This window comes from Felis catus, chromosome C2, assembly GCF_018350175.1.
Source record: "Felis catus isolate Fca126 chromosome C2, F.catus_Fca126_mat1.0, whole genome shotgun sequence".
In the NCBI taxonomy this organism is placed as follows: Eukaryota; Metazoa; Chordata; class Mammalia; order Carnivora; family Felidae; genus Felis; species Felis catus.
The window spans coordinates 135,098,748-135,125,990 of record NC_058376.1 but is presented as its reverse complement, the minus strand read 5'-3'; the positions used below and the strand labels follow the sequence as shown (position 1 = coordinate 135,125,990).

Genomic DNA, 27,243 nt, shown 5'->3' with positions numbered 1-27,243 from the left:
TACTGCAAGAAATCAACGGTTTGAAATACACAAATAGTGACATGCTCCAACAGTTTAAAGGGTACATGATTGTATGTTTCACGATGCTTTTTGTTTCCTTTGTTTTAATTTTTTTAAATGTTTATTTATTTTTGAGAGAGACAGAGACAGAATGTGAGTGGGTGAGGAGCGAGTGAGAGGGAGACACAGAATCCGAAGCAGGCTCCAGGCTCCGAGCTGTCAGCACAGAGCCCGTCGCGGGGCTCGAACTCACGGAGCCACGAGATCATGACCTGAGCTAAAGTCGGACGCTCAACTGACTGAGCCACCCAGGCACCCCTGTCCCACAGTGTTTTAAGAGCTAGTTAAATTTGTGGATCTGAATATCAGCCTCCCTACAGTATAAGGACAAGCATATGTTTTATAAATCTAGGTTTTATAAATCTAGGATTCGATCGAGGAAACCCAGAATTAAGTAGAACACTTGCTCAATATATTTTTGGCTACAAAATCATGTAAAGGGGTATTTTTCCTTCTAGACACTTGATGCTATCTATTTTAAACAACTTGGACAGATTTTCAGTTGTCTTCCTGCCGCTTTCAAATCATTTAAAATGTTCATTTTGGGGATGCCTGGGTGAAGTTGAGCATCAGTCAGTTAAGGGTCCGACTCTTGATTGTGGCTTAAGTCATGATCTTAGGGTTGTGCGATTGAGCCCCACGTTGGACTCTGTGCTGGGTGTGGGGCCTGCTTAAGATATTCTCGATGTCTCTCTCTCTCTTTCTTCTCCCCCCCCAATATGCACTCTGAATAAATTAAGATAGATAAATAAATAAATAAAATGTTGACTCTTTTCCCTTAAATTTAAAATTAATTAACTATAATCATGTAAATACATTTTCCTCATTGACCCATTTAATAAGTTAACTGTTATAAATATAGTCATAAGTCATTAAGCCTATTTTCTCCATCTTTCGAAAATGTCGCAAGAAAATTGTAGACAATATTGGAAAGGAATCCATTTGTAGATACCGGGCCAGCTCTTTAAAGAGGATCACCGTATGAGGAAGTCCAAGGAAGGTTACCACAAGAGTGGGTCACTTTAAAGTAGTTCAGCATACACGTTCTAAAGCACAAGTATACCAATTATGTATTTATAGAATCTGTTTTAATTGAGGCCACCTTTTGTCCTTAAATGTTAGTGTAAGTTGAAAAGCGTGGACTGAGTATCTGGGGAAGATCCTTTTTCTGGAAGCTCTTGTATTATACGATAGGTTTTGACCCTTCAAGAGTGAGTTCTTCAGGACAAGCTCAGGTAGCCACAAAACGGGAGCAGAGAAGAGAGCAAACCAGTGGGGTTTAACTCTTAAAAGCATTTAATCCTCAGGCTGCACGTAATTCTCTGACACTTAGCACATAACTGTAACACTGATACAATCCTTTCACAGACTACCAAGTTGAAAGAAAAAGCGTTTCCTCAGAAGTCTCAACAGTTGTCTTTTATGTTTTGGGTAGTAAAGGTAGGTTTTATTTTAGCTTTATCTTCTTTTTTTCCTCCTATGAGAAATGAAAATAAAGGCCCTGTGAAATGAATGAACTATGAAAATGCATTTATGCAAAATGACAATAGAAAAATAGCTCTGGAAGAAACTGCACCATTAAAATTTCACATCAATGAAAGGTGCTAAGAGAAGGATTGAAGAACATAGGTTGGTAATACGAATCTAATGTGGATTTTTTTTTCTGTTCTGCCAGAATAATACCTTCAGTACCTTAAAAAGTAACCTTTAAGATTATTCATTTTTAGACGTATAGTTGTTAAGCTTTTACACATGCAATTCTTTTGCATGACAAAACACAACAATGTCATAGACAACTCATGTAAAAATAAATGTATATATTTTAGAGATTAGTAGAAATACAGCCATTCTGTTGTAGTTTGTCACGAAATACCTTGTAAAAATAGAAGTTCCATCCTCTTTGGGAGTTGCCATGTTGTTAAATTGATGAAGTGGTCTTTTTTCTAAGTCTTAATCTACGTCCGTCCGTTGTATGTTAATAGAGAATCTATTCTCCTTTGATCGCTTGCTTCAACAACTCCAGTTGCCTTTGTGTATTTTTTTTAACAGTTCCCTTTTCAACCAGTATGCTTCAGGAATTGGGTTTAAACACACTGTTTCATAAACTGCCAGCCTCCTCGGCCGCCTCAGTGCCTCTGATTCCGTAAATCAGATCATAGGCAGCATGCTGTCATATAATAAGGTGTCTGATCCTTATTACCAGTTTGTTGATGCACAGACTCCTTCAAATTGACCATTGCAACACATGGTTTCCCCTGAAACTAGCTGTGATAATTAGCGTGGTTCTAATGAGACAGAATGTCACTGATCTTGTGCTGAACTGTCGAGTATCGGCGCTACGGATGGGAACTGTCAGAGCCTGCCATCTGTGACAGCGCTTGGCACATTCCAGTGGCAAGGTAGAGCATGCTCAATAGAGTATTTTCAAACAAATGGCCCTTTTCTTGACGAGGGCTCTGTATTCTGCTCAACTGGAAGAGCGTTTGCCCCAACTTTGGCCTACGCGACACCCATTTCGAGATCCAAATGTGAATGAACATGTAAATCTCTGTTCCGTGTGACATAAGAGAGGCATCTTTTGTTTAGCAGGTGAATTTGAAGTGGCATTGCTTCCCGGGATTTTCGACTCTCCTGATTGCCCCATATTGTCAGTTAACAGGAAAGCAGTCATTTAAGATACTTTTCCCAATTTTAAAATTGCCTTGTTTAAAAGAGATTTGTTGGGAGTTGGGATGGCTCTTTGTGACAAAGCAGTCTGATTTGACGGAGAGAAAGGGGAAAGAAAAGAAATAGTTCCGAATGTGTATAGGAATACCCAAGTCGAATAGAAGAATTAAAATGGACAGGACACTTAGATCTGGAGGCTCCAGAGAGAAGTAGAGATTTTTTGCTAGACTAAAAGTCCAGCACTGCTTATCATTCCAAAATATGCTTTGTTGCTTTTTATTTCCTCCTCTCTGGCAGACCACACAGGGCTTGTTCTGAAGAACATTTTCACTAATCTGATCAGGCAGCCAAATACGCCGGGAAAACTGCTTTAATGATCCCACTAATTACCTCAAGTCAATATGAACTGTATTATTAGACTGAGGGAAAATATTCCATTAGGTCTCCCCCTTGGGAGTTTCTCCGCTTTGTGATGTCACTGAAGCCTTCACCCTCTCGCTTGTAATTAATTTTATTTACACACGCAGGCACGCACAAGGTCACACCTGCACAACCGGCGCTGGCCAGGGAGCTTGTGGCACTCCGGCTTAATCAGATCTGTCATAATTACCATTCTGCATGTTTCTGACACACGCTGTGAAATATTTCAATTTAACTGCCGCTACCAGCACAACCAGATGTAGTGCGAGTGTGGCTGCATTGGAAATATTATTCCTCAGGATAAACTCTCTCCTCCTCCTTTTTCCTCCCACCCCCCCCCCCCTTACAGCTAATGTGGCACAGAAGCTGATGTATCCTGTAAATCTTGAATGCAGCGCTAGATTGATAACAGGCGATTAGACAGTTTAACCACAAACAGCTTGTTCATTTTTCACAAATGAAAACCACATGTGGTGTAACTAAAATTTCAGTCCCTTTTTTTTTTCTTAAGAGTTGGGGTATGTATGTGTGCGTGTTGAAGATGTGCTTAAATAAAAATAAAATGCAATGAAAAGAAGTTAAGTGTCTATAAAAATGGAGAAGTTGCCTGTTTTTTTCCAGGTTATTTTATCACAGTCTTCCTCAAATCCTGTTTTTCCACTTTCACCAAAACTCAAATGAGAAAAAGATTCTCCATTGGCCTTTCCATTATTTTCTCTAACGTTTATTTTGGATGGAAGGGATATTATCCCTTTGGTCTATTCCCTTGGTTTTGGTTTTGGTTTTTTTTTTTTTTTCAGGGTTAAACCTGTTATTTGAACATAAGTTCTGAAAGCATATTTACTGTTGGGCATATATAGCTTTTTAAAGGACAGGTTTTTTTTTTTTTTTTTTTTTTTTTTTTTTTTTTTTTTTTTAATGAAAAGTTGCTAGTTTAGGCTTTATGGTCGTGTCCCAGGCAATGCAAACACAAAATGGGGCCAATCAGGAAATTTATTTCTTAGAGATGTCTGTTGATCTGCAGAACCAGTCCGAAAGGTAGAGTTGAAAACCAGTGATTTCTGTTTCTGTAGAGAAGTTGGAGATAACCTGGCAGACAGTACAGGCTCAGTAGGTAACCATATAAGGCCAGAGTTATCACCAGTCTCAGAAGAATCCAGCCATAAAAAAATTAAAGTGTTGGAGCCATAAGAAAGCAAATAAGCCAGTAGAAAACTAAAATTAAGAGAGGAGAAAGAAATAGGATCAGTAGTGATTTAGAATCGTACCTCTGGAGAAGGTTCACCACAATCCACTTTAGAGAACATTTAAAACCATAGATACAGCCTAGTTAAATGTCTTTTAATGCCAAATAAAATACACTCCTTTTCTTTTATCTTTACTTTTACTACTTCAGTTATGAACCTCACTTTTGGAAGCTTCCTAGGATTCTGTGGTGATTCCTATTATCTGATAAGAAGTGCCATTTCCCATAGACCTGTGGGCTTTTTATTCTTGTTCCCTTACTTTATTCATTTTTCCTCTTCCTTTGTTACTTTCTCACATTAAAAAAAAACAAAAAAACAAAAAACAAAAAAAAAAACTTTGCAGTTTTTGACCAGAACTTTCTTTCCTTTTACTCTGGCTATTTTCTGTGTGTTTTGGGTTTGCTCCGTGATCTCTTCCAACTGGAAATTTTAACATTTTCTGCCTCTTCATACTTTATTCTGGCTTGAATATCAATCACCTCCAAGGGAAAACAAAAAGTATTTGCCTTTTAGTTAGAACCCATCTCCCATCTCAGATGCTCAGCAGTTCACGTGGTCGATACCAAATTAAGGTCAGTTTCTTTTCACAGTCTTCATCTGCCTTTGTAGTCATTTTGCAAGATGCAGATATCGAAGGTTTGATTCGGTCCTGACCTAAGCAATCTGTCACAACAGTATCTCCTGTTGAATACAGATATCACCTCAAAAATCCTTCTTAACACAAAGTTGAAGGTGCTGGTCACTAAATAGTAAAGTCAACCCACCACTGCTTCAGTCACTTGTATTTCAGGGTTCCCAAGAGTACTAAACATAGGATGTATGGGGATGAGTCCAAGAAATACGAGAAGTGGAGGTAAGAAAAAAAAATCCCGCACCTTATAACTTCATTGCTACTGCCCTGGTTTTAATAGCGCTGAAGTTTTTGCACAGCTGCCTCAAGATATGTTAGGGATAAGCCAGCATGCAAATTGAATCACATTTTGCAGTCATTAGTAGCGCTCACTAGGTAAAGGAAACTTGATTTGTTCCACAGCGAATGAAAGATTTCATTAACATTCTGAAAAATCATCCACTAGTTTTCCATGTTTGCAAACTTTTGTTTTTGTGTATTAGAATTTCTTTGTTCCCAGCACACCTGTTGATACAAAAGGGCTCAGGAAGGAGAGGGGGGAGCAAAAAAGAGTTGCTGTTTAGGGATGCTGTTTTATGTATGGAGTGTGAAAATAGTATTCTGAGTATGAGAGAAGAGCATGTCTTTTCATTCAATTTAATTAGATTACAAAAATCCCATTGTTCAAAAAAAGATTAGTTTTCTTTGTGGATCCTGCTCCACGACCCTGTCTAATAAAAGAACAGTTTTCATGTATCTGTTAACAAGTCATCGTTGAAGATTCAGTAGAAAGTAGTTCACAAAACTTTATCTTGCCCAACTCAGGCCACTTTCCCCAGCCACCGAGCAGCTGTTCTTTTGCATTGCTGTTGGATCCTCCTGAAAACGTACAGGAAAGTAGAATTGGCTATATGCTGTTTTCTTTCGGACCCGCTGTTTGCATTTTTCATTGTTGAAATCACCGATATCATTTACAGTGAAGCTCATCTTTTTATTCCAAGCTGACAGGAATGGGAGGGCATGTTTCTGAATATCTATGGCAGATAGAGATAGGGCGATGGTAACTAATTTACAAGCTCGCAGATGGTTTATATAACAACTTGGACGTAAACTTCATCTTTCAGAGAAAGCATTGAGGATTGCAAAGAGTGGTGGTCGCAGTCCCACTGCTATCGTGCCGTGTGGCCCCAGGCAAGTCATTGAACCTCTCAGGCTCTGAACTTCCCCTTTAGGAAGGTAAAATTGGTTGGGTCAGATTATGTCTGACCCAATGTCCCTTGCAGTTCCGACTTCTGTGTGTTTGTTGCCGAAACAGGTGCACAAGTATGAAAGAGGATGCTATTTTGATTGAAGGTACTGCCGACAGGTGTGTTAGTCTAGGAATGAGTCACAGAGGAGGTAAGGTTTTGAATAGTGACAGGGCTTAGTTTGGTGGGGGGACAGACAAAGTGCTATTTTGGGGCCTGTAGCCAGAAAGCATTCATAGGTGGGATAGAGTGGGGAGGATTGATTGCTTGAGATCCAGTGTGAAAACTTCATGTTGATAATAGATGAACTGAGGCTCTCGTAAAGTCATCTGAGACTGGGTTATTACCTACCTGAAAGACCTCTGTCTCATTATCAAGGACCTGGAGCAACCAGTACAATATGGACATGAGATGAGCTCAGTTCAGTTGGGGAACGAGCTTGGCTTAACATGTGGCAGGGCAGTGGTTTGCCAAAACACTGTGACTGGAAGGTTGCTAAAGAGTGTCCTCCTTAAACACATTGTTTGTTTGTTTGCTTGGTTTTTTTTTAACTGATGCCTGAAATTCTGCCTTTAACATCTCACTGTTTGGGGACTGGTGCAAGTCATGGGAAGGATAACACATTAAAGAGGAAAAACTATTCTCGGTCCATGAGAAATCCCAGGTTTGGAAGAGATGAGTGAAAGAGAAAGTACACCAGAAAAAGGAGGCAGGGAATGACAGCTCAGTTGAAGGAATAGCTTGAAGCCCGTGTTTGCAAGTTCATAAATTGGTACCTGTAGCACTTAATAGCTGCTGAGGAGTGCCCATTCCCCCATGTCTCCTTTAAATGTTTACCCATTTACTAATGGCGCCAGCACGAGTGCTACTTGTTATGGGTGCTACTTGGCTGGTTCATTGATGGAGTATTTGGTGGTTTAAATGAAATGTAGATTAGCTAAAAATAAATTACTTTCAATAAGGTCAAGGAAGTGAAAGCTGTAAATAAAATATACATTCACAAACAGACAAATGCTATTAGGAAATCCAGCTCAGTCCATGCCAAGCTGTTACTGTCTAAATTGCCTTCTTTCTTCCTGGCTTGCAATTAATTTTTGCTTGTGTGTTTGGAGATTGGGGGAAGGGTAATAGCCTAATGGGTAATGATTTTATTTTAGTATTTTGATTAAAGAGACTAAATAACTTGGACCCTGGATAACCATAAGGACTAAAGCCTTATCCATCAAGCTTAATTTCTAGACAGAAAGTTGCGTTGTATTTCTGGATACACTGAGCATTGTGCTACATATATAGTGAGGAGACGGATGTGTGCTCGGGTATTTTCTCCCTGTCCCACCCCCAGCCCACCCCCCACCTACCATCTTTCCCATTCACTTTTTTCCTTGCTTTAATCCTCTATTTGACTAGCTTCCTTCTCGCCCTCTCCGCAGATCTCAAAGGCAAATACTTTATAACCGTTTGCTCTTTGAAAAGTGGTGATGAGAGCAAGGGCTGCTTGCCTGGCGCTTTGATTACCCTGGTTTCCTAGCCTTTCATAGGTCCCCGCGCCCCATAGGACGCCCATGTCACCGTTCTGTTCCTTTCCCTGCCTCCACCCTCTCTCTGCCCTGCTGCCTTATCCCCTTCTGTTTGGGAGACCCAGGTGTCTTCACAAAACCCCATTAGTGTTCCTCTTTTGGCAGATGGACATTTCTCAAAGGATACTCTGCTCATCTTGTCCACCTTTGCAGTTACTCCGCTGGTAGGAAGTTAACTAAATTAGAATACGGTTGCTTTGTTCAGAGGTTGTGAACCATTTTGTAAGTTTGTAACGGGACCAGGAAGAAAGAGTGAGGTATATATGTGCTAGCGTAATTGTGAATCAGAGATTTTTAAACTGGAAAAAACTATTGTTTTATGAATGAAATCTCATCCAGCCCTGACATAAATAAATCAAAAGCCTTCCCCCATTTTGATTGACTTGAGGACTGGACGGAGGTGGGCCTTCTCATCGATCATGGCACTGTTGAGATGCCCTGATCGAAACCTGGGGCTCCTGAGGACATCGTCTGGGAACCATTGTGCTGAACTAGTGATTAACTCTTTTCCTCCAACCGTCTCTAACAGGCTTGGTCCTTTAGTGGCAAAAATAAAATAAAATAAAATAAAATCTATTCCATGAATCCATAAATAACCAAAATTTTCTAAACTACTAGGAGCTTATAGAAGATAGCTGTAGAAAAATATTTGAAATGTGTGTGTGTGTGTGTGTGTGTGTGTGTGTGTGTATTGGAGTATAAATGTGTGTATACACACACACACGCACGTGGGGTGATGGGAGTTCTTAACTGTAGCCCACCTTCCCCCCAGGGGTCCATGAACTTGGATAGAAAAAGAAATCTTTATTTTCACTAACATTTTACTGAAGTTTGACATTTTATTCAATTATCAATATAGGCAACAAATCATAGTAGTATTAATACCTATGAATTTGTCACCAGTAAAAATCACAAATATTTTCATATCACATTAAGTTACTGCAGATATCTCAAAATATTATCTTTGCTCACCACTATAAAATCACAGTAGTTATCAGATCTGTTGTTAGGTACTGTTATTGAGTGTGTTAATAAAGAAGCATTTATATCACTATATCACAAATTTTTGATAACCGTATTTCAGCATAATTGGTTTTCTTCATAATCTTATGCATTTTATCTCAGGCACATAAAAACATTGTTCTGGAAAGGCATCATCTGTGGGCTTTACCAGCTTGCCAGAAGGGTCAATGGCACAAAAGAAATGAGATCAGTGATTAGATAAATTATATGTAGGGGGAAAATTACATATTTTTTTAGTACATTAGCTGAAGAATTCTTGAATTTGCAGGGGAAACCTTTGTTATTTATGACTTTATACTATGCTTATTTTTCAAGGGTCCTTCACTTCAGAGCATGTAAGCAGGGGTTAGATTCATTGCCATAACATTTAAAACAACAACAGCAAAAACAGAAACCTATTGGCAGCCTTTTCTCCAACATGCTGATGCCACATACAGATGACTTTGTGAGAAAGGGCCTTTGCCCTTCAACTGGAGACTCTGCGTCCAGGGGGCTTCACCTTTAATATCAACTTCCATCTGAAGTGTAAGCTGTTCTTTCCTCACTGGACTAAAAGTGCTGGCGGAAATGACTCCCTATTATATCTGTCCCCACATCTCCTCTTAGCCTGCACAGTAGGTGGCACATAGATGGCACTTAATGATTATTTGTAGAAGAATAAAATGATTCAGAAGCACATTTCATCCGTTCTCAATTTTGCCCTCACAAAACCCAGCACATTCCTAAAGGAGCTCTGGTGGGAGGAGGGAGATTCTGTGCTCCCAGAGTAGGGTCACACTCCTGTCCCCCTCCCCCGGGGCCCTCTCGGAGCCTGCCTTCCCCAGGTATAAGACCGTTTCAGTGGTCCTGAGGAGTGACTCAGTTGACCTGTGCAGAGAGCTCAGCCTCCCCTGTCTCCTTTTATTGGTAAAATTATAACCCGGCCATTGTCACTGGGATCCACGTGATGCCTCTAGAAATATTTATGCCTTCTTTTTTTGATGTGTCCTTGGGAATCACAAGATTTGAATCCCTCAATTAAGCCAACCTCTGATTAGTAGGTTTGCATAATGGATAAAATGATGTGGGTTTTGGCCACAAAATGGGTGTTACTTTATCAGCAAAATCATAAGCAATGGGAGCTCATGATGACCCTGCCCGCTTGATTGTTCCTCTTAGGATATGAGTCCCATAACTTTTACAATCCCGAATTGCCTTCCTCTGGTTTTAAAAATTCTTTGCTATCTTTCCTAGGATATCATAGAGGGAAGATTTAAATTTTTAATTCCTAGCCCCTAAATTTGCATAATGGGACATATAGCTCATTCTAGGAGATGTCTGCAGTGTTGAAAAGTTTTATATAAACCAACTAAAAATGCATTGGAGGAAATATTTGTTTAAAATAACCTGTAGCAAATTATTTTTGTAAGCAGATAAATCCCTGTATCAAGTAGATCATCACCGAAAAATTATTTGTTTTATAAGCTCAAGTTTTTACAGGTTTGGTTTCTTCTTTTTTTTTTTGCACGTAGCATATATGGATATTCAGCAACATTCTTTTCTTCATGATCTTCATAGTTTTGAAAAGACAAATACACCCTGTAAAACTTTAATGGTGACTTTAGGGTACCGCATGATGAGACATTTGCTTCATAACATTGCTGTGTACGAGTCCGTATTTATTTGAGTTGAGGGGTTTGGGAAAAGTGAAGTTTCCCATTCAGCTTCTTGAAACAATCCGATGTTGTATTTGCTTTTGACAGAAGCCTTTAATCGTGCTACCCTGCCTCCTTAAACCTAGTAAGATGAGCTCAGTTTGCGTCTTAGTTTTTTTGAACTGCAGCATCATGATAAATGCAAGTTTTGGGACTTTGCTACAATACATGATACCCTCAGGAATTTCAGAGAGGTATACGGTTTCTTGCCACTAACTAAATGGTCCAGATTGTGCAATTTTTACAGCTCTCTCTCTCTCTCTCCCTCCCTCCCTCGAACTTACTGCCACTGCAGTGTTACAGGGAATCCTTTGCTGCATTTTTACACTCACTCATTCAAGTGTGAGCCTCAGGGCATGTCCAGGCCCCTTGGATGAAGGAAAATGAAGACTATGTCACTCAAAGGGCTATTTGTGTGGACGTTTGTTTATGATAAATGTAATTCAGCTGAGATGGGGGGCGGGGCAGGGAGCTGAATTAAAGAAACCCATCAGCGTTAGTTCGTGGAAGAAATGCTCTGGCCTCAACCAGAGCAGTAGGAATGGAAAATAAGGAACCAATTCAAGAAATGTTCTGAAGGAGTAGAATTGGCAGGAATTCATCATGATTGTTCTCTTTATAAAGCAAGCAGACAAGAAATATCAGATTTTTAATTGAAGCTGTTTGCTAAGTTTTTTTTATTGAAAACATACAGCTACTATAAAAAAATGCAAGCATAAAGAAGAACGTAAGGAAATACTCAGAATCCCAAATTAAAGATAGCCTGATTTATGTTCTTTATACACACATATGTATACGTATACATATATATGTGCACATGTATATATATGTCTTACCTTTATTCATATGCTATACAGATCTTTTACTTTCCTACTAAGATAGATTTAAGTTATATTCTACGTTTCCTATCACAAATAATGCTAACATGAACGTTATTATAGTTAAATATTTGTATACCTCTTTATCATTTATTTATTAAAAAAACTTTTTTAATGTTTATTTATTTTTGAGAAAGAGAGAGCACGAGCAGGGGAGAGGTAGAGAGAGAAGGAGACCCAGAATCTGAAGCAGGATCCAGGTTCTGAGCTATGAGCACGGAGCCCAACATGGGGCTCGAACCCACAAACCGTGAGATCATGACCTGAGCCAAAGTTGGACACTTCACTGACTGAGCCACCCAGGCACCCCTCTTTATCATTTATTTAGAACCAATTCTTAAAAGTAGAATTATTGGATAAAAAAAGGCTTTTGTGTTTTAAAGGTGATTACTAGACATTGCTACATTCAGCATTTCCACATTGCCCATCAGCAAGATTATACCAGTTTATACTTCAAATTACAGCATTTCAGCCCAGGTGACTAGGTGGGTGTTGATGCTATTGAGTTAAACTACATATGAGGAGAACGTAGTCTATAAGAGGAAGATATTGGGTTCAGTTTGGGATGTGATAACTGAGCTGTTTTCATTAACTCCCCAGATACTCAAATTCCTTTGGATTATCTTTGTGATAGTGGCAACAATAATAAAAATAGTGAGAGCTGACATTCGTCATACTGCTTCTGTGTGCCGAACCCCTTGCACGGATTGTCTCTTTTAACTCATACAACCCTATGAGTAGTGGTAAAATTACCCCCATTTGCAGAGGAGAAAATTGAGGTCTAAAGAAGTTGAAAAGCTTGACCAAAGATACAGGGCTGGTAAATAGTGGAATAGGAATACATATTCAAACCCAGGCTTGCTTTTTTTTCTTTTTCACTTTGTTGCTTTTTTTTTTTAATGATTTTTAAAAATTTTGTTTTACTTTATTTTGAAAGATCGAGAACAAGCAAGCAGGGGAGGGGCAGAGAGAAAGAGAGAGAAAGAATCCCAGGCAGGCTCCGCACTGTCAGCACAGAGCCCAACGTGGGCCTTGATCTCATGAATCATGAGATCATGATCTGGGCTGAAATCAAGAGTCAGACACTTAACCGACTGAGCCACCCAGGCACCCCAAACCCCAGGCATTCTTAATAAATGGGTCTTAGAAGTACAGCATGTAAAGGAGGTGAGGTCACAGTACTTGAGTATTCTCAAGAAAGTCCAGTATGGGAAAGAGCTATAGCGAAAGAATGGTACATACAAGCAACCGATCTACCTATTTTTCCCAGCGCACTGATAATTCATTTTCCTCCTTTTTTTCATTATCCTCACCATTTTATATATTGCCAATTTTTCAAGGCCAAGCCAATATCACTTTTCATCAGTGTAGAGTTTCTGGACCACACAGACCATCTCTTCTTCCTCGCCACTTGGATCGCCCTTGATGTCTGTCCATCATTGACCTTGATCACTCACTGCCTTGTACTGGCAGTTATTTTTGAATGCTTCCCAAATACACTGTGAGCCTTTTTAAGGCAAGTGCTTTCAATTTAAGTTCATCAGACCTTTTTGTAGTTATCATGGACCAGGCACTGGGCTGAATGTGTTCTATTTCATATGTACCGGTCACAGTCCTGTGAGATTAATACTCCTATTGTCTGCACTTCGTAGAGGAGGAGCTGAGGCTCAAAAAGGTAATTTGCTCAAGTTCACATACATTAATGCCTACATGGGATATAACCCTTTATCAATATACTGAGGTGTTTGAGCATTACTAGAAGGAGAGTTAGTGTTTGGATGGGCAGAAAAAAGGAGAAAGGGCTTTCCTTCAGTATGAAGGATGGAGAATAGAAAGTGGGGAAGTGCTGGGCAACAGCTCATAAATAATCCAGTGAGTTAGGACATGAATGGGATTGGGAGTAGCCTTCAGGGCAGCCCCATGGAGTGTGAGCATTTTCTCTGTGATGGGAAGCCTTTGAAGGGCATTTTGAGCAGTAAGATAACTTTGGGCAGTTTGAAAGACCAGAGCAATGATTTTCATCCCAACATCTCTTTTCTAAGAGCATCTCAGAGATGGCTAAGGGGATTCAAGAAAGCTTAGTTAAACCTGTGTATTTATCTGGCAGGAAGTTCCATAGGCTAAGCTAGACATCACATTTATTTGCTCCTTTAGGTGTCACAACTTCGTATGATAGCTCTAGTCATCATCGGTGCACTGTTTCCCCTGAGTTAAGAAAAGGCATGATTAGTTAAATGCTTTTTTGTTCAGAAATCAAAATAATTGTCCATTTGGAGTAATTAAAAAGAATGCTTGGTACCTAAGAGCATACTTCAAGGGAGACGACTCCCAGGCTGACAAGTCAGTGGTGGACGACAGGAGGAAAGGAGTCGTGGATTCTGCACGATAGAATGAAAGGCTGACATTGATGGACCTTGGGAGTACTGACTCTTCTGTTTTTTAACGGCACTATTTATGGAGAGTGAGAGGAGAATAAAAACTTAAGTACGATATTAAGGCACAGTGTGTATAAATGTTAAACAGGAGCCAAATCATATCACTGACATTTATGTAGTGTCGAAAATACATCTTAGATTGAGGAGAGAAAACAAAAAAAATTCTTTTTGAGTCCATATTCAAGAAGCAGGCTTGTAAGCCACATTTTTGTTTGCTTCACTTAAGCTTTGAAGAAACGATCTTGAAAGCAGGTTAGTATATGAAGTATAAGAAAAATTAAACCTTTAAGTTAGATATCTTCCAAATCTAATGTTTTTAAAGGAAAATTCAGCCTTTCTTTGGAAGTTCTCTGTTTCAGTCAAAATACAAGATTATTTTCTCGCTAGCTAGTTTAATATGTTATCTACAATTTCATGCTTTTCTCTCCTCCCTCCTTTTTCCCTACTCAGATTCTCCTTCCTGAAAATGTTCTTTAAACTGTAAGAGCTCCTTGTCTAACAACCTTTTAAAGTGGGAGCCATTTTTATCTACTGTGGCCAAACTGTCATCTGATAATCTTACTACGGATCAAACAATCTGTCGCAAAAGAAAAAAAAAAACACTATATTTACGTGTGCCATAAAGCCAGTGGCTTTGACAAGGTAGAAAAGAGGGGAACATAAAAGCTATTTTCGTTTTTTTACTTAAATTTTAAGCCAAATTGCATGCTGAAGATTATTTACCAATGATTCTGATTATTGAAAATTCACTAAGTTTTAGTGGGAGCTTTTCCTCAGATTGTATGAGCATTTCTTTTTGCTACTCAGAAATCTCCAGAAACTCTGCTTGGATGTGTTTAACCTTTTAAAGATAAAGTGGCAAAAATTTACTCAGGAGAAATTGACCAGTAGCCACTGTATGTCCTGTTTCCACAGTACGGAAACCCACAGATTTTTGGCTGAGATACTGAGTCCCTTAAATAACCTGGAGAGGGTTTACAACAGTGCCAGTTTAGAAGTATAAAACTAGTAATAGTTTTAAAATATCATGATTTTTTTTTCTTTTCAGCAAATACGGGTATCAGAAGCCATACCTTGAAAATAAATACATTTGGGGAATACATACACACGGGTATTCTATTTAAAATATGTTTCTTTTTAAAAGCCCTCTTTAAATACAGTGGATGTAATGTGCTACTTTTAGCATGAAAATTTATTGGTACGTCTCTGTTCAAACTTATTTCCCGTGTTTTCTTTAATAAGACCAATGTTAACGTAGCAGGAAAAGTTACTCAGCGCCTGCTGAGATTTTCTTCACAGAACACAAAGTAGATATTATTAAACTGGGGAGAAAGATTAATGTATTTCCTACTAATTCCATAGAGGAGAACATGTATCTTTATTAATGTTAATGGTGGGGGCCTCTCATTATGTTATAGAATTATCTGCTTTAGCAAAGGTTTTTCTTCTAAAGAACTTCATAACATTTAAAGGTTAATATGTTAGGTAAAGAACAGTATCTTAAGATAAGTGTTTTTATTACAGGACATGATGGGATGGTTTTTATTAAATTACATGATGATTTGAATGGGGAAGAAGAAAAAGTGCCCTGCTTCTTGCCCTCAACTTTAATGCCTTTAATCAAATAATGACCTTCTGGAAAATAGTTAATTTTAAGCATTTGGAAAGATCAATACCACTTTGCCACCAAAAAATGGCCTAGACGATGAAATTTGATGTATTTAAAGTATCATTTCACCCTCTTAACCTAGTAAATAATTTAAAATGCTTTCAATATTGTTTTGCTACTGTTCTGTTTCCCGCTGTTTGAAGTGTTACGACTGTTCTTGAGGAAAAGAAAAAGGGTAGAAGTTGGTATGTGAAGCATCCGGGCCTCCAATCTGGAAGTGGGGTTTTACCTCCATTGGGTCCTGTGTCTGCAGTAGGGCCTCCAAAGAGGTAATAATGTGTTACTACTGTATTTGAGGCAGAGTGTGGTAAAAGGCATAAAAAGTATGAAAATGGAACCCTTCTGGAATGTTAAAGGCATGGCTTCCGCCGCCATCAGTCGCGTTGCGTCTTCGTGATATCTGTAAACCTTCATGCTAAAGGTGAAAGATTGTGCAACTCTGACAATTAGAACCCATTTTCCCCCCAGCTTATAGAACATTGATATGAAATTACCCTTGAGTGCCGACAGCTTTGTAAATAAAAAAAAAAATTGCCCTCTATTAGCATGTTTGTGGGCAGATTAAAAACTGTCTTCATTAGCATAAGTAACACTTACGGATTCTTTTAAAAGTAGAAAATTATTTGCTGAATGATAAATTGCTAGCTTTATAGTTAGTTGTTGTTGAAAATGTACTCATTCAAAATGCCTGGTGTAGTTTAGTCTACAATACTGAATTTTTTGTGTTGGAAGTACTATTTAATGGATTATGTACTTAATCCTTGTTCCTACCACTTGCTAAAATGTAATTCATGCTTTCCACTAAAATGTTTGTATCAAATACGTCCCTATTTAGATTGATTTCTTTTAATATCATATATTATTATACTATATGCCCCAGAGATTGGAACAAAATACTCCTGCAAATAACACATAAAAGATGAGGGTGAGGGGGAATAAACACAGACTATAAAATGTTTTGCTTTTTAGAACTCACATTCCCATTCCGTTTTCTAAAAAGTATTTTTCCTTCTTAGTTGCAGCAAGAACTGTCATTTTCTTTCTTCTTTTTTCTTGTAGCTCTAGGCTTTAAAATGTATATGCATATAACAATAACATATACGTATCTCTATATTGTATTAAATGATTTTTTTTTTCCTCGGAGAATACTGAAGCCTATTTTCCCCTGGAAATCTCGTCGTGTTATGTGTTCCCAGCTCTGTCACAGAACAGGCCCTGTAAGGGTTCTCTTTTTATGTTTGTGAGACTGTATAGGTACAATAAATTCATTCAGGAAAGGAGGTTACTTTTCTGACTCAATTAAAATCATTGTGTACCCTTCTCCGTTCAGATGTTCGAAGTGAATTGACTTGAATTAATTGTTCTAAAAAGAGTGGAGTGGAAATCAGGGATCGAGTTGGGTTGGAAATTAGCAGCTGAGAGATGAGGGTGCCAGGATTTTTATTTAAATGTGGTACAACAAGATTCTGTCAGGAAAGCACATCATTAGAATATTGAGTTTAGAACTGCTAATTTTTCCTTTAAAATGAGCATACAGTCATGTGTTTCATGGACCATAATAAATTGCCATTGTGTTGTCATTGAGTTTGTTTTGCTTTTTTTCAGTGCTGGTTTGGCAGTCATTCTGCATTTTCTCTTTTCCTTCCCCGCCCCTCCCCCCACATCTTACTTTTTTTTTTTTTTTAATAGATCCCTCACCAAAACCAGTCCGAAGAATGTTATTTATTTCATGCGGTCTTAGGTTTAGCATCTTCTGCACCGTTTTCTTGCTTACGGTAGCAAGACATTTGCAGATGGTTCTTGGTTACTATAAAGTACATAACAGTATTTCCTTTGTGGCAGATGGATTTAAGACTTTTAGTTCTCAATAAATGTAGGTTTACAATACATAACTTTACAGGATTTGTGTTGTATATAACAGGTTTGAACATATTATCTCAGAATTCATCTGCATGGCATTTTCAGCTTATTCAGGGTTCAAGCCAGTTTTTTTAAGTAATGGGGGAGCGCTGTGATTGATAGCAACAGCTCAAGGCGTGATTTTGAATAGAAACAAAGGGTTTAGAACAGAAGGTGTCAAATTAAACTTCGTCAGTTTGAAAAGTAGTAACATCCTGAAAGTATTACTAATTTATTTACATGTGGCTACTGTTTATATTTTGCCCTCTTTATATGCAGTGTAATGTTGCTTGGCAAATTGACTACACTTAAAGTTTAGGTTGTTCCTTGTACCATTTTAGTTTTCTGAGCGTGGATTGGTCTTATTATTTTAAGGCTGTTACGCTCCTGTCTTTCTTACTGTACGGAACAGTTGTGATCTAATTTGATTTGGGGAGTAGCTCAGTACTCCTGCCTATGGTCTTAGAATATTTCAAGTCCCAGAGACCTCTCTTAAAAATGTAATTATGTTCACATTTTGCAGCAAAGTCCTGCATTTCATTCCTTGCCTCTCCTCTACCAAGCAGATCTGTACATTTATCACTTAAAAACCCATACAGTGCTTAGGGGAATCATCATTATTTGTCACATATTGTAATATTCTGACATGTTGCTTGTCTTACCAAGTTTGTGGGCTCTAATAGTATCACTTATGGAAAAATGACCTAGAAAAAGGTATTGGGGAATTAGAAAGCATTTGGCTTTTTTAGTCACTTTGTGCAAAAACCTAGATCAGATTACTGTCATCGTTAATAGAGTCTCAGTCGATAGGATTTGAGGTAGTCAGAATATTCCAAGGTATTTAAATAGTATTAGAATAAATTAATCTTATTTTTGCCAGTGTAAATTGGGAATGAGCCAATGTCTCTGCTGACAAAGAACTAGCATATCAAAATGTCTGTTTTCCGTTATTCTTCAAGAGATACACACGTCAAGAAAAGCACTCCCCCTTTTTAATTTTTTTTTTCTTTTTGGAATACCCTTGTAGAACTAACAGTTCCCAGCTGCACCGTTAAATATTTTTCTAAGAAGCATCTGATTTCAGTCTCTTAAAATCATCATGTCTCTTGAAAGGCTAGCAGAGACAAGCTTCAAACTTATAATTCATCAAATTATTTTTAGATAAGGAATTAGAAGTATTATTTAAGGGCAGAGGTTAATAGCAAACTACTGGAAATGTTATGGTAGTCATGGGCAATTAATAAAAATAAGGATCCATTTCATCAGTATAGAGACACAGAAGTGACAATATGAGCAAAATATTTGTTGAATGAGTCACGGCTCTTTTTCTGAAATATTTGTTAAACCAGCATGAGTGTGATTGTTTAGGAATTAGCTATCATTATTAGCCATTTTAAAAGAACTAATGATTTTCTTTTCCAAAGAACATCTGTGATCCACATGTTTTTTCTCATATATCCGAGTGCTAACTGATCTCTGTGTTACTTTAAAAAGTTTTTCTAAAGGATTGGAAAAATTATTGGAGTTTTTCAGCTCTCTCCAAGAAGCTTTTCTTACGTGAATTATTCTTAATTTAACTTTCAGCAATTTTTAGTTACAGGCATTTATTTCTTAAAAAAAAAAAACAAAAAAAACCTTAGCTACTCAATGTTTAGCACTTAGTGGGCCAATATACAATACTAGCTAAGTACAAAACCCCCAAAATACCAGCTTTTCTGTTCTGTTTTTCATGAGCCCTCTAACATCTTGAAAGATAAATAGAACTGCAGTAGTTTGCTCCGTGTAGGCATGGGGGCCTGTCAATTGCCGTAGCTGAAGAATGGAGGAGGAAAGCCATCTTAACCATAGTTAATATTCAAGCCTACAGGAAGATATATATCTGCAACCTGCACAGCATCCAACTTAGAGGTAAAGTATAAAGAAATAGCTGAGATGTAGGAAAATATAAAATATTTTCATGGCTCAATCCAGATAGCAAATATTTGCCAATAAGAGCTAAATAAACATCTCCAGGGCACATGTGCAAGTGGGTCTCAAATACCTCAAATACTCAAATACAGTTTGAGAGTTAATGTTATACTCCTATAGAGCGAAAATATGACACATCATCATATTTTTCTGGAAACAAACATAGAATTGCCATGGTTAGGAAAGAAGCACATTCAGTGACATGCTCATCACAATTATTACTTTTTTTCACTAATATTCTTGCCGGTAAGCCTTCAGTTTACTGCCTGCTCTCTCAGCTTTGAATTATGCATTCAGTGGCACTGAATGAGTGCATGATTGCGTGACCATATCCTTGTACATATTTGTTTAATTAAGAGACCTGTTGAGTAGAGAAACAAATGTCTTAGAAAAAAATAGATCTCATGAGGTTTAGCAACAGTCACTCACCCTTGGCTGGTTAGTAGGTGGGTCTTGGGAAGCTAATGTTAGCAGCTCTCCAACTTTTCTTTTAAATTCTCTCAAAAAGGCCCATTTGGGGCAGAATGGGCCTTGTTTCTTTTCGCTGTATGTTGCAGTTAGAAGGGGAGGGGGAATTTTCTCCGGTAGTTCAGTATGGGACGAATGGAGAAAAGTCATACCATTCCCTGGTCTCACCCCGTACAACAACAGCAGCAATACACCAAAAAAACTCTCGTTGGCCGGTTCTAAAACGCAGATGATAAAGAAATTGTGCTTTTTCCACTCCCATCGAACTAATTTAGTTGGCATTTCCAAGAAATCCCTTCATCTTCGGTCAAGTCCCTAAAGCAGAGCCTAAGACAGGAATCAAGTGTCTAGGCTTTTATGAGAGACCTGGAAGGAGTGAGGGAGGATAGGGAAGAGGTAGGGGTCCGGTAAGAGGTATGGTCTCAGGTGGTCTGTATTGATGGGGGAAAGGAGTAAGAAGAATGGGGAGGGCCATCTCTGTTGAGTAAATTGAAGGGTTGAGTGAGTGGTCCCTTGAGGGGAAGAGGACAGGAACGTTGCACCACTGGGTCAGCCAGTCACTGGCCACCCCAGGGTGAGGGGGTCAGTGAGGACGTGGAGGAACTGTCCAGGCATCTCCAGGCGAGATGACTCCAGACATCGTCCCAGAGAAGGATGTGGCTCTGAGCTGTTAGCAGGCAGCACGGCAGCTGCAGGTGGTTGCCTTGCTGGTGAAGGGGTTTGGGTGGGACACACGCTCCCTCTCGCCACCCCGTTGCTTAGTGTCCATCATGGCAGCCAAAATGAAGAACGTTTGGAATGGTGACTAGAAGATGTTAGACAGGGTCCTCTGTTGGACCACTCAGTTTTTGACAGATAATCTGAGGATCAAAAATGGGACCCTAGGGGAGGCATCAGAGAGGTTCAGGTTTGGGCATTCATTGGACATTTCCTTCTCTCAGCCTAGGAAATCTGTTAAAATTCTTGCCTGATGAATCATATGTTGCACACTGCAGTGGGCAGAAAAAAACAGGCCCTGAGATGTTTTTCTGGAAAGTTGTTTCTGGGAGAATTCTTCTAATGCCCATTCTGAGCATTACGCTTACACTAGACTACGTCCTCACTCACACTACTGCACATGTCTGTTCTCTCTCTCTCTGTCTCTGTCTCTGTCTCTCTCTCTCACACACACACACACACACACACACAAATATTTACATGTAGTTTCCTTCCTAATACAAGAAGTATAAACTTGAGGAATCCTTTTAGAAAAAAACTATTCCAAAAATCTGCCCTATCTCTTAAATACCTTCAGGATCTCAGACGGCCACTCATCAGACAAGAAAGTTGGGCACGACTAGAAGCACACTCAACTTGGCGCTTCTCATGTTTCACATATTGCAAAGTCCGTGGTAAATGTGTCTTGCCCTTGGAATCTAAAAAATATGACCCTCCTTTGAGATGCAAATCTGAACATTTATTAGAAACAGAGCCTGCCTCCCTGACACCTACAGCTATTCTTTCTTAACAGGTTAAAAAAAAAATTTTTTTTAAGCAGGTTGGAGTGTTTTGAGCTTATGAAAAAAAGTTAACTTCACAGGGTCTTTTCTTTTTAGCTCTTAATGGAACATACCAGCCCCCCCACAGGCATGAACTGACCTATTATGCCCTTGTCTCCAAGGGGTGGTTGTGTGAGCTGTTACGCTGGAAAGAAGATCCCTCTCCAGAAAACAGGACTCTGTGGGAGAACCTCTCCATGATCCGAAGGTTCCTCAGTCTTCCTCAGCCAGAACGTGATGCCATTTATGAACAGGAGAGCAACGCGGTGCATCACCATGGCGACAGGCCGCCCCACATTATCCATGTTCCAGCAGAGCAGATTCAGGTTCGTTTACCTTGGCCAATTCAATATAGCACTAAGTAAATAGAGCTTTACACTTAGCAGGGAAATTAGCGTTTCTCTTCTTCCCGCCAGTCTAAACATAGGCTTTAGCAAGAGATAACAATACGCTGCCATCTTGCTCAGGGGAGTAAAGGGAAATTAACACACTTTTTCCAACATGTGTATTGTGTTCCTCTTCCCTCATCTCCCCACCCACAAAGTGGCAGGAACCCCCTTTTTAACACTTGTTTGGCAAGTGTGTTTGTGTTCGAAGTGGGTGGTTTTGTGTGTGAGAGCTCAAATTTTGTTTTTGTGTTTTGAAAATCAGAATCTAAAAAAAAAAAACCCACTATTTTTCTAATGACTACCAACACTGCCCTTTAGGAAAGGGATTCCTGTTGTTTCTGTAGAGGAGGTCTGCGCAATCACAACGTTATACCTCCTTGGGTGCTGTCCAGGACGAGGAGGGGAGGGAAACCTAATTGGAATCTTGCTTCTGACTCCTTGGCCCTTCCTTCACCTTGTAGCTGTCTCCCCACACCCTCACAGAACACAGGTTAGGGGTGAGTCACGTCTGTTTGTCTTTCCTTTAGAGCCCCTCTCCCACCACCCTTGGGAAAGGAGAGTCTAGAGGCGTTTTCTTACCAGGCCTGCTGACCCCTGCACCATGGCTCGGTGCTGCTCCTCAGGTGAGCGGGCACAAGTTAACCTCTGCCAGCGAGAGGGGGTGGCGTGAAGACCTGCTCTCCCTTGGTCTGGATTTTCAGACTTGCAAAGGACATACTAACCATGGTGGTAGCCAAAGACCACTGTGCCCCAGATTCAGCCGTGTGCTGAGCTGGTCATGGGACTGGTCTCCATTCATCCACTGAGGGAACGCCCCTGTGAGTTTAGATTGGGAGGCTCTACGATCATGTAGTTTGTTGGTGCCTTATGGCCTTGATTTGTATGATGTATTTCTGTTAAATCTAAGGGGATATTTTTAGCTTTCCCATATAAGAGAAAATGCCATTGCTTTGCAGAGTCCTAAAATTCTTTGTTGAATCACCTGCATTATTTCTTGGTATTGCTGTGGAAAATTGTGTGTGTGTGTGTCTGTGTGTGTACACACACAGACACACACACACACACACACACAGAGCTGAAAACAGTAATAGGGCTATCCATCCACTAGGAAAAAAAAAATCCTTGAGTGTGTATTAAAGATAAATTGGAAAAGAGAATCCCTTAGGATATCAAGCACTAAAATAATCATGAAAGCCTGAAAAACTTACTGTTTAGCAAAAACAAAAAAAAAAAAAGGTGTATGTTAAGTAATAAAAATAGTACTTGTTTGAAAATGTAAATTGTTTTTAATAAAATTGTTTCTTAGGGGGATAAAAGGAAATGCTTAGGCACGGTATAAACGTTCTAATATTTCGCGGCTTACTCAGGTTGATTTGCTTTGATGATAAGAATTATGGATATAGAGTATACAGTATGTGCATGTGTCACACATTTGTTATGTATAATTGTGTATGGAAATTACAGCACATATACAGACACTAATTACGAAAAAGTGTCTGTATACACTAAATTTAAATCCTAATCACATCTCAGTTTACTATAGACAAAACAATTTGCTAGCCGTTGTATGGTGGATCAAACCTTTATTTTTCCGTAGGAAAAAAAAAAAAAAAACTTGCAGTGTCAGCCTAGTGCAGTTTGGTAAGTAATTGTGTGTGTATTAAATCGGAACTGACTGGTAGGAAACTCACAAAAGTGAGAATCCCAAAAATCCTCAGAGTCTTAGGGGATAGTGCTGAAAAAGAGCAGACGTTTATCTATTTTATTTGGAATTTAAATAAGACTTTCCGTTCTTGCTCCATGTTTTAGCCATGGATGAAATGAGGCAAAACACACATTTCTTTCCCCAGGGCTCTGTAGCTCTCCTTTCTAAGATGCCTTTGAAATCCTTACTCCTCAATCTTCGTTTTAAATCTTTGTTCATTATTTACATCATAATTTGCTTTGCTGTCGTCGTCTTTGATGCGTATCCTTCTGCTGAAGTTCATGGCTCATATTTTCAGCGCGCTGACTTTTCACTTCCGTGAGCCAGACAGAAAATGAAGGGCAGGGAGGCTCCACTGACCTCTGATAGTGCAGCCCAGCGGCTGCCTCCAAAATCCTAGTAATGCCTCCCCTCCCGGTTTTTATCATTTTGACTTCTTCCCCTGATGGCGTGGGCCATCTAGCCAGCCTCCCTTTTTGTCCTGAATCTTGTCCCCCTCGGAGAAGCTACTGGTGGGATTCCGAGCCACCTGCTTCCTCCCAGATGGCTTCGCGCGCCCGCCTGGGGAGAAGGCAGAGCTCTGACTGTCCGCTTGTTCCTTTGCAGCAGCAGCCGCAGGCGCAGGCGCAGCAGCAGCCGGCGCCGCCACCCCCGCAGGCGCAGGCGCAGCAGCCCGCCGGGCCCCGGCTCCCCCCGCGGCAGCCCACGGTGGCCTCGCCCGCAGAGGCCGAGGACGAGAACCGGCAGAAGACCCGGCCGCGGACGAAAATTTCCGTGGAAGCCCTGGGCATCCTCCAGAGTTTCATCCAAGACGTGGGCCTGTACCCGGACGAAGAGGCCATCCAGACTCTGTCCGCGCAACTTGACCTTCCCAAGTACACCATCATCAAGTTCTTTCAGAACCAGCGGTATTATCTCAAGCACCACGGCAAACTGAAGGACAACTCCGGCTTAGAGGTGGATGTGGCCGAATACAAGGAAGAGGAGTTGCTTAAGGATTTGGAAGAGAGTGCCCAAGACAAAAATGCTAACACCCTTTTCTCGGTGAAGCTAGAAGAAGAGCTGTCGGTGGAAGGAAACACAGACATTAACACTGACTTGAAAGACTGAGATCAAAGTATTATTTTCATTCAACAGTGCCACTGGTATTTACTAACGACATGAGAAGTCCACCTTGTATTCTCTCAGAAAACCTTTGTTGTTCATGGTTTGGCCAATGAATCTTCAGAAACTTGCACAAACAGGAAAGTTGAGAAAGGATAATACAGACTGCACTAAATGTTTTACTCTGTTTTACAAACTGCTTGGCAGCCCCAGGTGAAGCATCGAGGATTGTTTGGTATTTAAAATTAAAATTTGTGTTCACGGGACGCATCGAGGTGCATACCCGTAAGCATGATACCAGTGATATCTTTTTTTTTTTAAAAAAAAAATTATTATTCTGGAGCCTCAAACAAGCATTATAACTTCTGTGATTATTATTTCCTTCCTTTAATTATTTCTGTAACACTCCACACTGATCTTTGGAAACTCGCCCCTTATTTTAAAAAAAGAAAAAAAAAAGAGTTTGTTACTCTATTGTATGTTACAAAAGAACTATAGACTGTGGAATGCAGTTTAAAGATGACATATGCCAACAAATGCCTTGTATTATATGGCACTGCCGTAATTCAAATTTGTTTTTATTTTGGAAATAAAAGTTCACTGTAATTTTTTTCATTCTCATTGTTACATGATTTTTTAAAAAATGAAAAGAAAATGTGAAACACAATTTAGTCCTCATTATTTATTTGTAGATCCTGCAGCATCATGTTGTAATTAATTTTTTGGAAGTTTCCGTTAAATGTAATATTGCTTCTCTTGTTACCATACTGATTCTTTTCTATTTATAAATGTATTTTGATGGGCAGTAAAACAAAGTGTCTTAAAAGTTTTAAATAGAGAAAATGTGCTTTACACAGTTGCCTATAAAAAGTGCTCTATGTTATCCAAGCAATTCATACTATAAGCTTCACTCTTATTGTTGTATGCAATTTTTACTATCATGCAAATAAGCTTAGGTAAATAAAACTAATAGATCACCTTAGAAAATTATGCAATTAATGTGAAAATAATGGATGTTTGCAATGTGTCTTCCTTTGGTTTACAATCAATTTTAAAGCTACATCTGTATAAAATTTCTGTATAAAGGTGTATTTCTTTTTTATGAGTTTATGGCTATGAAAACACCAGCTATTTTGTTACAGCTGGCTGTTTTTATAAGTGTATCACAATTTTCTTTATGCAGAAATGTTCTGATTAGGAGTGGTTATTGACTGTAACTACACAATTAAAATTGTTTGTATGGTATGACATGGTAGGGTTTGTCTGCTTATGTGAAGTAACTTGAAAGAGTCAAAGATGGCCCTCTCAGTTAGGTGCATGTTAATACTTTCTTGAGGATATTTTACCGATTTTATAAAGAGCAACTGAAAAGTCACTTGAAACACTGTAAATTTCAGTCACAAACGTGGTCATTTTTTAAGTTTAACAACAAAGACCATAACCTGTTTTTGCTTAACATTTTGCCTAACAGAGAGAGCAGGATGGTCAAAAGACCTGCCAACGAAAACATAAATCTAGTCTCTAGGAGTTATGCACTTACGATGAATTCATCTGCATTTATTTCACAATATTTGATTATGGCAACGCTTTTTTTAAGCTAATGTATAAATATTTTAAAGGCCTTTACCAGTAACATAAAGTAAGTAGGGAAAAAATGGACCTTCTGTATAAAAACCTCATAGTAAGCAATGTATTTTTTTAAGTTCTAAGTGGAATATGAGTTAACTCGGAGCTCATTTGGTTGTGTATGTCATAACTATAGGAACTAAATGAAGAAAATAAGAATAACACACCTGGATCTTAAACACAGTCTTCTGAACTCTCGCAACATAAAGCTCTGTAAACTCCAAGGTCTAGAATGAGATGTGCTAATCACGGTCGTGGAAGGGATTGAGGCCAGCGTTGCAGTTTCTGATTGTTAGTATTTTGTTTGTATTCACTTTATCTTTTGCTGCTTTTTAAGGTTTCCTAGATGTTAGTAGGGGTATCCGTCTGGGTTCCTTGATGGTTGGTTCTGAAATTGTCCAATCTCTTCATGCCTAACGTTTTTCCAGGCCCTGATGAGCTCAGTGGTACGCAACTGGGCTGCTTTAATGTTGAACTTTTACTTAAGGAACTAAAATGGCATCATTGAAGACTCCCAATTCAGCCGTAAAAGTACTATTTACTTTTGAAGCACAGCTGAACTACGAAGGCAGCTGGTTTGCTGTAACTTAAAATTGCATTGAAAAAGTTTTCAGTTCTTTTTATTAAATGAGAAGACAACTTTTAAACATTTCTTGCGTAGAGTTCAGAAAATCACTTGAGCAAACGACATTTGAATTAATAAAATAGAAGCTAGATTTCATGTATTTAAAAAAGGAATACATAGAAACGAGTGTGCCATAAAGTTTTTTACAAATTCCTTTCTCCTGCTTTTTCTCCTGAGTTTAGGGGAGAAAGGTAGAGCAAAGAGTAGACTTTTATTTTTTTAACCAGCCCAACAGAATATAAGGTGCCAGAAATTTAATTTCTTTAGAACGAAAAATTGGGTTGCAAATACGATTTCGCCATTCACAGTAACCTCATTTCTTTTGAAATCACATTTTGAAAGAATTGATGAGTGTGTGTAAGAAATCAATACAATACTAATGAAAGTCTCAGAC

General features: G+C 39.0%; 1 protein-coding gene across 9 annotated transcripts in view; it reads left to right on the top strand.

Moving 5' to 3' along the window:
• Nucleotides 1-25,843, top strand: part of SATB1 (SATB homeobox 1) — a 101,076-nt gene extending 75,233 nt beyond the window's left edge. For 6 of the 9 annotated variants that reach the window (XM_023260589.2, XM_019810754.3, XM_019810756.3 and 3 more), the window contains 3 exons: nt 21,523-21,726; nt 22,317-22,412; nt 24,101-25,843. In XM_023260589.2, coding sequence (XP_023116357.1) covers nt 21,523-21,726; nt 22,317-22,412; nt 24,101-24,604 — 804 coding nt within the window. In that variant the 3' untranslated portion in view covers nt 24,605-25,843. The remainder of the gene's footprint in view (nt 1-21,522; nt 21,727-22,316; nt 22,413-24,100) is intronic. The other 3 variants (XM_011286212.4, XM_011286214.4, XM_011286213.4) reach the window with 3 other exon arrangements.
• The last annotated feature ends 1,400 nt before the right edge of the window (nt 25,844-27,243 follow it).